This window comes from Mycteria americana, chromosome 2, assembly GCF_035582795.1.
Source record: "Mycteria americana isolate JAX WOST 10 ecotype Jacksonville Zoo and Gardens chromosome 2, USCA_MyAme_1.0, whole genome shotgun sequence".
Taxonomy (NCBI): domain Eukaryota; kingdom Metazoa; phylum Chordata; class Aves; order Ciconiiformes; family Ciconiidae; genus Mycteria; species Mycteria americana.
The window spans coordinates 6,097,254-6,112,621 of NC_134366.1; the positions used below are offsets into that span (position 1 = coordinate 6,097,254).

Genomic DNA, 15,368 nt, shown 5'->3' on the forward strand with positions numbered 1-15,368 from the left:
GGAGCATTGTCACCTGATGGAGAGCCCGGGTTTGAACTCCTCAATCCCAAAAGCAGACCCCTCAGTAGATGGGACATGGCTCTGGGTTTATTGGCACTAGGTATCCATTTGGGCTTCTTTCGTAAAGAGTAATTCTGTTAAGTCTCTTTGAACGCTTGCTTGGATAGATAGGTTCAGGACTGGGTTGAGAAAAGAACTGACATGGAATGCAAAAGCAAGCTCTTCTACCAAAAGGAGACAAACCAAGTGATTTTGAACACACGGCCCTGTCGGGGCCACATCAAGAATCCCACTGTTTGTTGTATTAGGGGGCTGGAGAGGAATGTAGCCGTCATGGGGTGATGTGGGGCGAATAGAGGAAACCAGCTTTAGGAACAGCACTGTTCCCTCTGTGGCAGAAGTGTCTCCCCGACCCACACCCCGGGTCCCGCCCGTCCCCACCGGGGCTGCCCCACGGCTCCGTAAGGGAAGAAGCGGAGCCGAAGGGCGGGGCGGTAAACCAGCCCCGCTTGCCTCCCGTGGAGAAAGCCGAGCGTCCGCCCAGGCAGCGGGAAAAGCCCTGCCCCGCGCACCCCGACAGCCGCCCCGCTCCCCGCAGCGGGAGGGCGGGCAGAGCCCGGCGGCGGCGGCGGCCGGGGGAGGGCGGGAGGCGGCGGCGGCGAGGCGGGGCGAGGCGGGAAGCGAAAGGGCCGCGGGAGCGCGGGGGGAAGTTACGAGAGCGGCGCGGCCATGGCCACGGCGCCGGCGGGCCCCGATCCCGGCCCCGGCTCCAGCCCCGTCGCCGTCCCGTCGCAGCCCGACCTCCACGCCGTGCCCATGGTAGCGCTCAACTACAGCGTGCGGCGCCGCCTCGGCCTCTACCTCAACCCGCGGGCGGCGGCGGCCGCCGACTGGACGGCGCTGGCGGAGGAGCTGGGCTGCGAGTACCTGGAGATCCGGCGGCTGGAGGCGCGGCCCGACCCCACCGGCGCCCTGCTGGAGGACTGGCAGTGCCGCTGCCCCGGCGGCGCCACCGTCGGCCGCCTCCTCGACCTCCTGCGCCGCCTGGGCCGCCACGACGTCCTCCTCGACCTGGCCGACAGCGTGGGTGAGGCGCGGCGGCACCCCCACACCCCTTCCCGGGCCGCCCCTTCCCGGAGCCCGCCCGGCTCCGACCCGCGCCCCCGGCCCTGGGAGAGGGGGAGCCCTCCGCGCCCCCGGCCCGGCGTGAGGGAGGGCGAGGGCGGGGAGGGGACAGCGAGGCCGGAGCGGTGCCCCTCGGCCCTCAGGCAGCGAGGGCCTGCCACAGCCCGCGGGTGTCCGCAGGCCGCGCTCCCTACGGGAGCGGGGCCGAGCCTGCCCGTGCCTCCGTGGGGCTGCTGCGGGCCGGGCCGGGCCGGAGGGGCCGAGTCTTTCGCCGGGGCTCTGGGCTGGGGTTTCTCTTGGGGAGGCTGCGTGCAGCTCTTGCCGCCCTCTGCGACAGCAGGGCCCGCCTGAGCTCGCTGCTTCCTTGATGCCTGGGAGAGAGGGGATGCTCTTTACGCTGGTCTGTGCTGCTCTGCCCGGGGAGGCGACGTTAAGAAAAAATTGCACGCAAACAGAAGAGCGCTTCCCAGACCGTGGAGTGACCTCCTCGGTGGTTTTATAGGAGCCTCATTTCCTCTAACCGTAAGCCTTGCAGAGTAATCTGGAGCCTCCGCTTATCCCAAACTTTCAATAATAAAGTTTCTGCGTGTCAAAGGATGCTTTGGGCCAGGTCAGCCAGGAGGCAGCTTGCACGGACACGGGACAGTGTGAAAATGATGATGTGTGCGTCTAGCGTGATAGGAAGATACTTGCAGGGAGAGATGAGGGATGTGTGGACCTGGATAATGGAAGGGAAAATTAATTAACTGGATAATGGAGGGGAAAAAAATTTCCTTGCAAACTGAAAAAAATTGAGATAGGTCAGTGAGAAGTATGAAGGCCCTAGTGCTGCTTTGATAACTTGGTCTTTATAGACTCCTCGTATTCTTCACGGTCACAGAAATTCAGAGGGAAGCCAGTTGTCATCAGAAGGGGAAATTCATTGCCAAGGGATTTCCAAAGCCAGAGACTCCATTGAAGTCCTGTGTTGTATAATATGATTTACTGGGTTAGTGATGAAGAAATAATAAATCTCATTTCCTGTTACTCATGGAGGTAAGTGAAGATGTAGAAATTCATCTATGTAGAGAGCCTGACCAAGAAGCGATTGAGGACTTTCCCATACTCTTGCCATTCCTCCTAATCAAGAACGCGGTCTGAAGACCCTGTTTTGGGAAAGACAAAAAAATCCGTGTGCTTCGTGATCCACCGACTAGAGGTTCATAACAAATAGCGGAAGCTTCCAGCTGTGCAAGAGCGCTGGGGCTTCACAAAAACGTTGGGTGTCACCCAGGCTGCTTCTGGCCCTGAATTCAGGAGCTGGCCCACTGGACAGGAATGTGGTGGACGGTCTTTGTCAGAGCCTGAATAGACAACAGCAGAATGAGTGGGAGGAACCTGGGCTTCTGGAGAGTCACAAGTTTAGCCCGGGGGTGGGTCACGCTGATAAGAGGAGACAATAAATTCGTGGAAGAAAGACCTACTGAGGGCTATTCACCATAAAAATATTGCCTCTGGCTCAGGAAATTCCTTAACTGCAAATTGTCCAAAAAGATAGATTATAAAAATAGATTGTAGATTATACCTAAAAGATTATTTTAGGAAAATATCACTGTATGCTTATTTTATCCTTATGTTCTCCCCTAGGCATCTGTTGTTGACCACTGCTGGAGACAGGATGGACCCTCAGCCTGACCCAGCGTGGCCATTCCTCGCTTGTATTATTTTTGGCTGAGGGTTGCAGCTAGGGCCTCTGGCCTGTTGCTAGCACTCCGAGCTCTTGCAGAAGTTTGAGATATTTACACTCGTAAAGGGAAATGGACGATTGCGTGCACTCTTACGCACAGTATTTCCTGATGCCAAGGGCATCTTTGTTTACGCCGTTAGGGCTCCTGCAGTGGGATTCAGCTCAGAATCAGAAAACATCAGCATTGAGGTTTCTGCAGGCTGTGGTTTCATTATAGGACGTGCAGATCTGGGGCACGATTCAGCTGCCTGCACGAAGGCTTCTCAAGTCATTTGAGAGGCCTCAGGACATCCCACATGGCCCCTACCTCCTGATGGACACAGGTCATTCGTAGGTCCAGTGTCACACCTGGTAGCCCATAACAGATATCTTGGACACTCTGGGCTCTCCCAAGTGCCACCTGATGCCCTTTTGTGGGCAAATGAGCCAAGCTCCTTTGGGACACAGCATCGCCGTGGAACACAACTCATTGGTGCTGTGCAGCTCCAGAGGACGTGTTTGGTTTGTGGTTACTGCAGAACCAGTTCCCTCTCTTCTCATGGCGTGCTCCATTCCTGGCTCTGCTTGGGACGCTAAAAATCGGCGTCTCCCACAGCCTTGAATAGTTCCCCTTTTGGCCGCTCTGTACAGTGGAGTTGCATTTAGCAGCTCCCCTGTTACACTGTCAGAATCTAGACACTGGCACGGTGCAGCTTTTCCATCCTAGCAGATCTGCCCTAAGTGTGGTCTTTCCCAGCATCTTACTTTGTTGTACCATCCTCTTCAGGGATGTGAAGCTCTTTGCTTTGGTACGTTTCTGCTCTTTCCTGATGAAACTCAATGATTTTTGTTTCCCCCTGACCCATTATAAAGATGCTGCTTTCTTGCTTGACCGGGTCTGTTTTCTCCCTCTTTGCATCGTGCTAATCATTTTGCACTTTAGGTTTCATGTTTTTATTGTTTCTCTCCAATATCTCAGGCTTTTGTTTGACCGTTGGAGGAATGTAAAGCCTGTACTGTGTGTGTTAGATGCTGGGTGGAGTGGGACAACTTAGCTTGGAGGAGTTTCTTGCTACTTTGTGTTGGTTTGCATCCTTTTTCTTGTACAGTCAGGCACTGCTTCCAACTGGGGACTAATCCATGCCAAATTATTGAATGTCTTTCATATTTTCAGGTTCACTGGACCTGCTGGCACTTTCAGTGCAATAGCGTCCCTTGTTTGCACTTGTAATAAAACCATGAGGCCCCGGTGTTTTGTTTTGAAAGCTTTGCCCAGCTCTCAGGTTTATCCTGTAGGGATAAATGGGGTCTGGGATTACAGCATGATGCCATCGAAATTGTGCACGTAGGCTTGACTAGATAAATCAGGAGAACACTTGTGTTAATGAGTGTTGTGTGTCAGTCGTGAGTGGTGTGGTGATGAGCTCTGGGCACCAGCCTAGAAAAACGCAGGTCAGACCAGCATAGATGCCACTTGTGCAGGTGGGAGAAACAAGGAGAGAAGATGGGGAGCAAATACACTTAAAAGGAACATTTCTGTGTTGAGCACTAGTATTAGTATGTCTTTAAATAGTCGCCTGTTCTTGCCTGTTCAGCGATATTTTGGATGGTGAAGCTGGCTACCTACGGGACCAAGGCGCAGGTAAGGTGGTGCCTGCATGCTAGTCCTTCCCGTGGAACTTCTGAACCCATTGGCCAATTCAGAGTGGCTTTAATCATGATTTCAAGGACACTGACTTACCTGACACGAAATGTACACACCTCACAGCAACAGGCAGCTGGCAGCACAACAGTTTGTGCTTTAGTGAGGAAAGACCTGACATGGGAACCTTCTGGCTGGTCGAGAACACGGCTGATTCTTCTCTCTGCTGCAGGACTGGGGAGGAAGGGGGAGGAGAGAGGCAGATTGGGAATGCCTCAACCTCAAGAAAAGCTTTGATCAGATCTGACGCTTTATTAGAGTGGGGATAATCCAGTCACGAGATGCAAAACTATGAGATAAAAGCAGAGGATGGGGCTTCAGGAGCTGGGCTTCCTGCAGACCCACTCCTTACCGATGAGGGCTACAGCAGTGTTACAGCAGTGCTTACCGGGCTCTCCCCCGCACCCTGCACTTACAGGAGATCCTTTACTCTCCTACTGCTGTTGTACCAGCGATCTCTGCCACTGTGCCAGCCAAACCCTCTTGAGTGATCAGTACTTTCCTGATTTATACTTGTATTTTTGTTTTCTTTAATTTTAAGTAAAGGAGAAGGCTCTAGGGAGTTTCATCTTTTTGTTAATTCCTGGTTTCAAATCTCCTTTTACTTTCAAGTTCTTCTGTAATTGCATATTGCAGAGTGGCAGAGGCTGCAGGGTTTCTTGTCACTTCTCCAAAGACTTTACATTTAGAGTTATCATTCATTTTTAAACAAAATCTGTTTATAATAGATCTGTGTCCATCACCGTCCTGTTTGGGAAGTTCACAGCAGCAACCGTGACAGGCCTGCTTGCCCTGCAGTTATCCCAGAGGGGATGTACGCACCCCCTCCGCTTCAGCTAAGGAGGATCTCCACTAGTTGTTGCACAACCTAAAGCCCATTTCAGGGGCTCGCTAGAACATTACGTGGTCCTCCTGTATGTGGTGGGTGTATGTACTCATCGTCACCTGCAGTGCGACTCAGCTAGTGTGTGTCTACATTTATTAGTAAAAACAATATGAAGACTTCTAATTGAGACACCACCCCCCCCCCCCCCCCCCCAAGTTATTTGATGATTTTAAATACTCCAGAATGCATAACAATGAGAGCAGACAGTGGAGTTGAGACCTGTTACGCACATGATGCATGCTGCTTAAAGTGTACTGGGATATACTAGAACTAAGGATAATAGGAGGAGATAGGTTTAAAACAAATAAAAGAAAGTAATTCTTTACACAGCAAGAGTGAGCTTCAGGAATTAATTGTTAGAGGAGGCGGTGGAGGCAGCATCAAGAGGTTTGAAAAGGGGTGAGAGAAATTCCAGGACATCAGGTCCATAAACAGGTACCAAAAACCAGACAGGGGTTTTCCCTCTAATATCCCTGACCCATGAAATAGCTATTCCTCTTCTGAAGACCTCCAGCAGTGTAAAACCACCGTCACAGGAGCCTCTCACATTGGTTGTGTGTTTTTGCAGAGGAGGACTGTAAGAAGTACTTACAAAGGAAGCAGGAGCAGGCCGACCAGCCGCTTCAAGTGCCAGCAGTAGACAGCAGCGTGCCAAAGACGTCAGAACTGATGGGCATCACCACCAGGGATGATCCATACGGTAAGCACCCGTGATTACAGTGCTGCGTGGTACCTCGTGTTGGCATTGCCTTCAGCTGTAGCAGATCCCTGTGAGAAGTACAGAAAACCCGTTTGCTTTCCTTACTCCCCGTGACTTTTCACAGCCTCGGCCAGAATGCTTTAGCTGGTAGTCTGGAGGCACTTTCAGTTTTCCTATTTCCTAGGGCAGAGAGGAAAAGCAATTCTAGGGAGCGCCGTACCCAGAAACAGGCTGGCATATAGCCCACTGGACACATGTGGGAAGAGACTTCCCAAAAATGTGTCCTTTAGCACAGCCTGGCACAGAGCAACAGCTGCTGAAAGTACAGCGGGCTGGCGTCGAGGGGGAAGGATGTCAGAGCTGATTGCCTTGGCTACGCTGCCCTGTCTTCAGCAGATGTAACCACCTTGAATAAAAAGGAAGCAGGGTTTGAGGTACGGCTGGGTGTGAAGCGGGGAGAGAGAGGAAACACAGTTCTCTGTGTGTGTGCTTGCTGGGCTGTGCACGCAGCTCTGTATGTGCAGCCACGTGCATGTGCAACGGCATGCTGGGCTGCGGGCACAGAGTTCTGCGTCTCTAACCGTGTGCCGGGCGCAGCCCGCAGCCGCGTGTGTGCACGCTGGGCTGCATGTGCGGCCGCGGGCTGAGGAGGCGAACAGCCTATAAAGTTCTGTGACAGACAGAGCAGCAGCCGAGGCCGAATGGAGACGCGTCAGCTCACCTCTTCGGATGCTCCTCTGGCGAGTCCGACTTTGGGTGGCCACCTTTGCTGGACGTGGGGACACCATTAACCCTCCCCAAATGTCCATAGACCAGTATGCTGGTGTTTGTACATGGCAGCTTTGCCTGATGTGACCCCGAAGTTAGTGCTGTGCCCCTAAAGCAGTACCCTCAGTTTGATTGACCTGGCAGCCAGTTGCCCTTCTGCTTGACTGGATGCTTCTTGGGCTGCATCTGCCTGCCGGGTTGATACTTTTCTCAGCAGCTTTTAGAGTCTGACCTATTTTTTCACTGTGGTAGGCTTTAACTGGCATAAAAACTTGAAAATATATGTAGTGACATTGATATGGAAAAAAAAAATAACACAGTGGAAAACCATCCAGCAGTATTAAGGCACTTAATTATGAGAGACATTGCCCTTAAAATACAGCACTTTAATACTTGGATAACTACTAAATAAACAAGAGCTGCCAGCCATTAACATCTTTGGAAAACAGGGCCATTTACTTAGGATATGACTTCAGGTACCCAAGTTCGACTTCTTAGCCAGAAAAACTACAGGTTCCAAATTTCAAGGCCTACCTCATAGCTCAACGGACAGCAGATGTCAGGACGTTGCTGGATGAAGGGCCTGCAGGAAGGTTTTGGTTGGGAAGTTTGAATCTCTGTGACCTGAACTAGAGAACTAGGACCCAGAGCCACAAGGATATTTTAGATGCATAACTCCCAGTGAATTCCCAGAGCATCGGGGCTCAGAGTTGCATCCTCTGGGGTACTCTGCTCCCTCTAATTCTTCCCAGACTCTGTCTCTGCCGCCTTCCCTGTGGCTGGATGTTACTGCCTCTGCAGATTTTGCATGTCTGCATCTCAGCTGCCCTTCCCTAACCACTGCCAGCCAACGTGGGTTTATGCGAATAGCCTGGACTGTGGAACAAAGCAGTCAAGGCAGATGTGTTACCTCCTGCCAGCCCTATTATGGACATGAGTCTGGGCTGAAGGGTAGCTGGTCTGGTAAAATGTTAAATTACCTTTGCAAGTTTGGCCAGAGCTTGTCTGTCAGAGCTCCTGATTCTGAGTCAAAATCTGTGGCAGCTAGTAAAAGTTCACTACAGGAGTTAACTTCATTTATAGTAGAAGATGACAGCTAAATTTTTAATGGTTTCAGGGAACGGAACAGAGATGTTTGATGCCTTCATCTGCTACTGTCAGAAAGACCTTCACTTTGTCCAGGAGATGATCAGGGAGCTGGAACAAACAGAGTTCAAACTGAAGCTCTGTGTATTTGATCGGGATGTCTTGCCAGGAACGTGTGTGTGGTCCATCAGCGGAGAACTTATAGAAAGGAGGTAAGTGACCCGTGGCTGTTTGGGACAGCTGAGTGTAATGGAACATTACGTTCATTTTACCATAATGTCTGCAGTGTGGTGCCAGTGAAGCAGCAAAAATCCACAAGGATGTCTTCATGGGGTTTGTTTTATGCTCTTGGCTCCAGAAGGAAGACTCGAGCGTTCCCAAACATGTTGCTTCATTGTGCTCACAAGGAAGATGCCACTATAGTGATGCTGCCACTAATTTGATGCTGCTTGGCTGGATTATCCTGCAGTCACATCTGTGGAGGTGATCTGGAAATGAATACAGCTCCAGGCTGAGTTAGCTCCACCCCACAGTTTGGAGTTTGAGGGGACAGCACTGGTGTTGGCTCTGGCACTGACTTCAAGGATCCTTCAGACCTATGTGGGACTCGGGCATGGTGGGAGCTGTGGGACATAGAAGCAGCTCCTCAGATAGAGAGTGAAAAATCCCAAGGCAGGTGTTTGGGTTTTAAACATCAGCCTTTCAGAGGGAGGTAGCTCGGCATTAACAGATGCCCTCATAAGGCCTCGCTGTCCTGGCTGTTGTACAGCATAGTCTTCCCTAAAGAATCTAACTTGTAGTTTACAACCAGAAACCTCAAATGAATGTAAGCAACAAATTGGAGAATAAAGCTCAAATTTATGAAGCTAGGTGAATTCACAGTAATATGAGTACAATAAAGCTCTGTCCAGTTCATTCTTATATTAAAAAGTACCAGTTATGCTCAGTCAATAAAGGCAGCATGTAAGCAGATAATTAAGATGGCATTATTTGTAATATAGAGACAGAGGATCAAATAAAGATTGTACAGACAATCTGGACTTTGCTATTTCTTCATTTTTAGTATATGAGTGTGTATCCATAATCAGGTTTTTGTGCGTAATGTAGCTATCTGTCTGTCAGTAGTTCTTGCTCTGTAGTTAATTCCTGCTGGAACACCACTGGTGGGTTCATTTCTCCACCAGAGCAATTCAAAGGAATACATACTTCTAGCAGTGAGAATAAGAAGTATCTCTGTTGACATTTTATTTTTTTCTCCCCTGACTTCTCTATTTTCAGGTGTCGGAGGATGGTGGTCGTCATTTCAGATGATTACCTGGAAAGTGATGAATGTGATTTTCAGACCAAATTTGCTCTTAGTCTTTCCCCAGGTAAGATCTCACAAATATCCCGTTTAAAATTGCATATCGATGTTATAATTTTTGTTACAGTAACACCTCCAGCTGAGATCAGTGCTGTACTATTGGGCACTGCATAAATGCAGAATGAGGGGTAGTCTCAGATGTGTTTAAACAGCTTAGATAAATACAGGCGAGAAGGGAGAAAAGAAATAACTGATAGTTACAGAACCAGTAACTCGGTCTCAGACCTGAGTTCTCACCACTGACCTACGTTTCACGTGTGTGAAAGTCCACCCAGGCACAGGGCTTGCCCTGGGTGTAATGCCCTTCACTAAGCACACAGAGATTTATCACTATTAGAAGCAGCCATTAAAGCTAACGGTGGCTTTATAATTTTGTTGTGCAGGCAGGGACCCAGACTTGGTCCCTTGCCCTGCCGTTGACCTTCTGCATGACCGCAAGCAAGAAGCTTAGCTGTCGATGCTTCAGTGCTCCAGCTGTCAAGTAGGTTAACGCTGCCTGCTCCAGAGACATTGCAGCTGCATGTCAGGCTTGTGAAGTGCCTTAAGATCCATACAGGAAATACGTTACTAAAGAGAAAAGTATAATAAATTCAGGGTGTGAGTAAATGCTGGGAATAGGGTAGCAGGTAATGAACCTGCAGCTTTTTGCAGAGATCCTTGAGTATTGTGGCTAGGTAAACAAAATACGGAATGAATGTTCAACTTGGATTGGAAGAATCTGTTACATATTTTGTTCTGAATTGAAAAGCCATCAATTTACTTCTGTCAAGTCTGTTCAGATTGCTTCTCTCTAACCACTAGTTATCCTACACTTGTGTGTGTTGCTGGGGAGTAAGTGCAGCACAGCCTAATAGTATGGAGGATACGTAATATGTGTAGGAGCATCTGCATGTAAAGTATCTTTTCTTGATGAGGTATCTGACATGGTATTATAAGTGACGTGCCAGAGGTTAAACTGGAAGCCAGTAGCAGAGCTAGGAATTAGCTCCGTCTTCCTTGACACAATAATTTCATACGATGGCCGTTAATCCATTGAACACCCCTAGCATGCTGCATCAGCCCCCAGTCATCAAGATTTGTAGCAAAGTCCTTTTAGTTCTTCACCAGTTTTTTGTTGGCATCATATCTTTCATTAGAATAACAGGAAAAGAAATGCCCATCTGTAATGACCTGAGCTCTACTGGTAAAAACATCTGTGTAAGTACAGGCTTACAGAAATCACAGAGTTACTTGTTTGCGTGGGGCAACTAACGCACAGAAGGGTTTGGTGGTAAGTTCTGGGAGCTCCATGGATTACTTAAGCATCTGCTGCAGTTACGAAATCTTGGTTTCTTGCCTAATCCAGGTCTCAGTGTCACCACTTGTGCTGGGCAGCATAGTTTGGCTGATAGCGGGTGTCCCTATGGAGAATTACAAGGGGAGAGGTTCCTCTTTAGAAGAGCTGCTCCTTCAAGCAGCAGCAATCACAGGGAGAGTTGTCTGATACTGTGCGTGCCTCAAAAAAAGCAGTTCATGTTAGCGGAGTGATTCCTCGCAGCCCCTTGTAATCGGTGGGTACTGTCTGCAGTCTGAGTGAATCAGGGTAGGAGGAAAAAGAATGAGAGGTAACCCAGCAAAGCTGACCGTCTAGAAGCAGCTTAGTCTCTCAATTTTCTCTTCATACACACCTGGAAGTAGTCAGGACTGTATACTCTGGTTTGCGTTCCACAAGGAACTGGGCTCTGTTCTTTTATGTCTGCAGTTTTCATTAGGCCTTCATCACTCCCTTCAGCGCAAGCCACCCTACGCATGCTAGATGGGGCCCTGCTACGCATTTGAGTGAAATGTTCTTAGCAGAGGGCTTGGGATTCAGAAACTTGCTCTCCAGAGTGAGAGGTAGTTGCATTATAATGAGGTGACAGAAGATCAGGAGCAAACCTGGATCTTGTGATGTGTGTACTGCTGTGGGGAGAAAATGGGTAGAGGATCTGACTGTGGCTCTGTGTAATCCTCTGCCTGTGTGACCTGTCTTTCAGGTGCTCGTCTCAAACGGCTGATTCCAGTCAAGTGCAAAACCATGAAGAACGAGTTTCCAAGTATCTTACGGTTCATTACAATTTGCGATTACACCAATCCTTGCACCAAAAAATGGTTCTGGATGAGACTGGCAAAATCCCTCATGCTGCCGTGATGCAAAGTCATGAGAGCTAGGTGCTCTTTTGTAATCTATCCTGGCTGTGCCTTCGGACCGTGGTGTCATTCACGCAGGGTCTTTTACCACTTCAGAACCTGGATCCTTGCAATTGGTGTTTGGAGCCTGCGACCGGGAGCAAAGAATTTTCTCTAGCACTTTTTTATAACTTGGAAGGGGAAATAAAGCAACTGTGTGGATGTTCCTGCTCAAGTCAGTGAGCAACAGCATCCAGCACTTTGTGTAGTAAGCACTTTCACTGAAAATATAGAAGATATACGTTTAAAGACTGAGCGTCTAATACAAGAAGGCTCTATTGAAGCATTCAGTAAGACCTCGGAGCCTCAAACTGCAGGCTTTCTTAAACAAATATTTCCTATTACTTTAAAAGCAATGTAATGGCTATAGTAACATCTAGGATTGGTGTTTTTTTTTAAATTACAGTGAAATCCCATGGCTGCCTGGTGATCTGCAGGAACTGAGGTTTCAGACTCTGTTTCCTGCTTTGTGAATGACCAGTGCCATGAGAATGACTTATTTTGGCAACCTGGTCAGCGGGGCCCAGCCTGCCCTGCCAGGGACGATGTCCCCTGCCCTGCGCTCCAGCCCTGCTGCTGGGCAGTGCGAGGGAATGCGTGTGGGCTCTCCCTGGCCCACACTTGTTCTGAGGGTAGATAGTCTCCTTTGGTCTTTGTTTTGAGAAAAGCAGAAGTGTATTTTAATTGTTAAAGCACTGCAAAGAAATGAATGGTTCTCCCATTGTTCTTAGCAATATCTGCAAAATTAGAGCAATTATCCTTGTAATTATAATTAATGCAGAATTACTGAGCTTGGTTTATTTTCTGTGGATGTTTCCCTCAAGTTATATCACAATATTCCTGTCCCATGTTCATTTACAGGGTAAATCCCTTGTCACTAGTATTTTCTGAGGCAGTCCCTCAGATTTGCCATAATTATTTTTTCCTTTGAAAGCAAGAAGTGTAAGGAAAGACACACTCTACCATGTTGGTCATGTCTGTCTCTGTTCAGGTCACATTTGATTAAGCGACCTTATACCAGAAGTTTATATTCCCAGATCTTATTAAAGGTTTACAATAGAGCCTTTCTTTAGTAGAAATTCAGTCTTGAAATACGTATTTTCAGTGAAAGTCCTCACTACACAAAGTGTGGGGTGCTGTTGCTCGTTGACCTGACCAGGAACAGAGCTGTGCACGTAAGTGGGTCCAGATCTTAAATTGTTTCACCTTTAAGAGCCTTCCAAAACACATGAGCTTTTGGGACGCCTCGAAGGTACAGGGATAAATATTGAATAAAGAGTGTATTAAATTATCGATTGGGCTGTTTAAAATAGGAAACATTAATAGGAAAGAGCATATTTTAATAACCCCCGTGATCATTAATGTGTTTCTGTGACTAAGGCTAGGAGCAACATTGAGATTGCTGTGCTTGTGAGACTTAGCCTTGAATCCTGCAGAGTGCCTGGTGGATCTCATCGGTTCTCAGTGCTCAGGGGTGAGGGGCAAGAGTTCTGCCCAAAGTCGTGCTTTAAAGCGACCCATTGGTGTGTTAAACAGATTTACAGTAAATATTTACTTTTTAAATTGGGAAGAGAAGAATCTTGCTTATGTATCTGCAGTTGCTTGAACTCTGGCACTTCGTTCATTACTTCAGCCACTGACTCATGTTGATTTTATGGCTTAATGTTTTACTAGTTTACATTTTTAGGGTTGCATCTGGATGTGATTTTTTTTTTTCTTTTAGGATTTGTTTTAAAGCATTATCAGAGCTGAGGTGCAGACAGAAAAGTGTGCTCTTGCCTTTTCCTCCCCCACCCTGTCAATGAATGGTCCCTTACCAGGGGGTGCTGTGAAGTCCTGTCCACGAGCTGCTGCTGGTTCCTCCTGGCTGAGAGCAGCCAGCCCTTGACCTGAACACGGTGAAGCTTCTTCACACACCTCCCGCGAGCGTCAGGGGCCATTTTTGGATAGGCCCATGAGCTGGGTGTTTTTCAGTCCCTCCTACAAATGTAACTGCTGCCATCGTGCCAAGGTGACGTTTGCACCTCTCTGTCTTGCTAGAACAAGTGAGAAGTCCGTGGGCATGGGAGGAGAAAAGTTAAGCTGATGATGGATTTCTAAATAGTTCGTCTTCATGTCCTATTGCCCTCAGGCCTCTCCTGCAGAAGCGGAGACAGCTGCTTGCCTCGGGGTTTCTGCATAATTGTTAAATGTTAATTATAGAAGAGTTTCTGGAGGCTGCTTGATCCCCAGGCGCTCCTGAGGCTCGGTGAATTCTCATACTCTGGAGTGTCTATAAACATTAATTATGGGTCATTACGCACAGGACCAAACCAGATTCCTCTTGTTTTCAGAGCTGAAAGGACTCCGGTAACTAATTAAGGGAAAGCACAGGCAGAGGAGGCCGAGCTGCAGACGCTAGAGGGAGGCAATGGCCCATGCTGGCACCCTGCGAGGGCTCCTGCCTGCTGGGTGGGATGGGGATGGAGGAGAGACGCAGGGATGGACCAGCTGCACGCTGACCCGCTATCATGGACGGGGTCTGGGATGGAGAAGAGGAGTGGGTTTTCTTCCTCTGCTCCTTGCACCCTCTTCTTAGGAGGCTATACCAAAAATAGCGAGCATCTTGGCAGATTGAACCTCATGCGGTGTCTTCTGTGCGAGTCCTGATAGGTGGTTTGGGACATGGGATGTGGCAAATGAGGAAAAAAGAATAGCAGCAAAATAGTCAGCTTTGTAGGAGATGATTTGGTGATCGCTGAACAGGGAAAGTGCTGCTTCTGCAAGGGAAAGACAAGAGCTGAATTTCTAAATCTTCTGACTTCCAGTAGATAAATGCAATATTCCAAATAATTGTGAAAGATGTCAGTGCTTCAGTGAGATCTCGTTATCACCCAGCTCTCTGTGCCGCAGCCCTTCTGTCTGCCTGGCTCGGATGCCGGGCAAATATTACTGTTGTCAGACTATTGCTTTCTTACAAGCAGTTACAATTGTCTTGTAGGCTAAAATAATTATTTTGGGGTAAAGTGAGATAACAGCCCTAAAACATAAAATACGTGCTTTAAATATGTATCCTCTTCTATGCAAAAAACAGAGTTTATGCACTTCTGACATTTTCATATCTGTCTTGTCACGGTGACTTGATGAAGTGTGACATCTATGAATGATATAAAATCTAGTTATTGTAAACACATTTCAGTGGCAATTGTGGCTCTCCTCCCCTCTTTCATACTCAGTGGAAGGTCAAAATTTTGAACACCTTTAAAAAAGGGATTTACAAAATTGTGATGTTACATTTTTTTCCATTTTGTTTCTTTCCCTCACTGAAATTGTCCTAGTTGAATCTGTTAGTACCAAATCATTTATTTTTATATATATACATAGATATTTATATTACTTTCTATCCTGACACAAATCTTCGGAAAAGCGTATGTGTTTTATAGCCATTCTGAAAATAGTCAATGATTCTGTGTTTTTTTCCTCCTCAAAAACCCAAACTTTTGCTACTTGTGAAAACATTTTAAAATAAAGAATTAAAACCCACCAGGCTGAATCTCCTTCTTGGGCATCAGAGAATAAATACCAGGTCTCAAAGTGAAGTGTTAGTGAGAAATAAATCGGGCTAGTTCTTTTTTGTTTTCTTGTTCTGCCTAAACAGCTTCCTCAGGGGAGCTTTTTGGCCATCCCTGGAAGAGGGAGAGGTAGAATTGTGTCACATCAGGAGGAAAATTATCAAGGAATCATACTTCAGACACGTGTGGTTCCTCTCCAGGTCTCATTTTTGGTTTTGCAGTCTGTGTCTGTCACCATCCTGGACCTGCTTCAGTCCTGGTACCCAACAGGCTG

The 15,368-nt window shown here is 48.0% G+C and overlaps 1 protein-coding gene across 1 annotated transcript; it reads left to right on the forward strand.

The window, feature by feature from the left end:
• The first annotated feature begins 590 nt into the window (after window positions 1-590).
• On the forward strand, window positions 591-15,091 carry MYD88 (MYD88 innate immune signal transduction adaptor). The gene is made up of 6 exons (XM_075492308.1): window positions 591-1,087; window positions 5,987-6,118; window positions 8,004-8,184; window positions 9,251-9,342; window positions 11,351-11,525; window positions 13,267-15,091. The coding sequence occupies exons 1-5, from the start codon at window positions 730-732 to the stop codon at window positions 11,503-11,505; spliced, it is 918 nt and encodes a 305-aa protein (XP_075348423.1). The 5' UTR covers window positions 591-729; the 3' UTR covers window positions 11,506-11,525; window positions 13,267-15,091.
• Window positions 15,092-15,368: the final 277 nt, after the last annotated feature.

Bases quoted from the DNA above. Each gene is read 5' to 3' on its own strand.
- MYD88 (XM_075492308.1), top strand. From the start codon at position 730: ATGGCCACGGCGCCGGCGGGCCCCGATCCCGGCCCCGGCTCCAGCCCC. The intron at 8,185-9,250 runs GTAAGTGACCCG...CTCTATTTTCAG, and splicing joins GGAGAACTTATAGAAAGGAG to GTGTCGGAGGATGGTGGTCG. The intron at 9,343-11,350 runs GTAAGATCTCAC...CCTGTCTTTCAG, and splicing joins TGCTCTTAGTCTTTCCCCAG to GTGCTCGTCTCAAACGGCTG.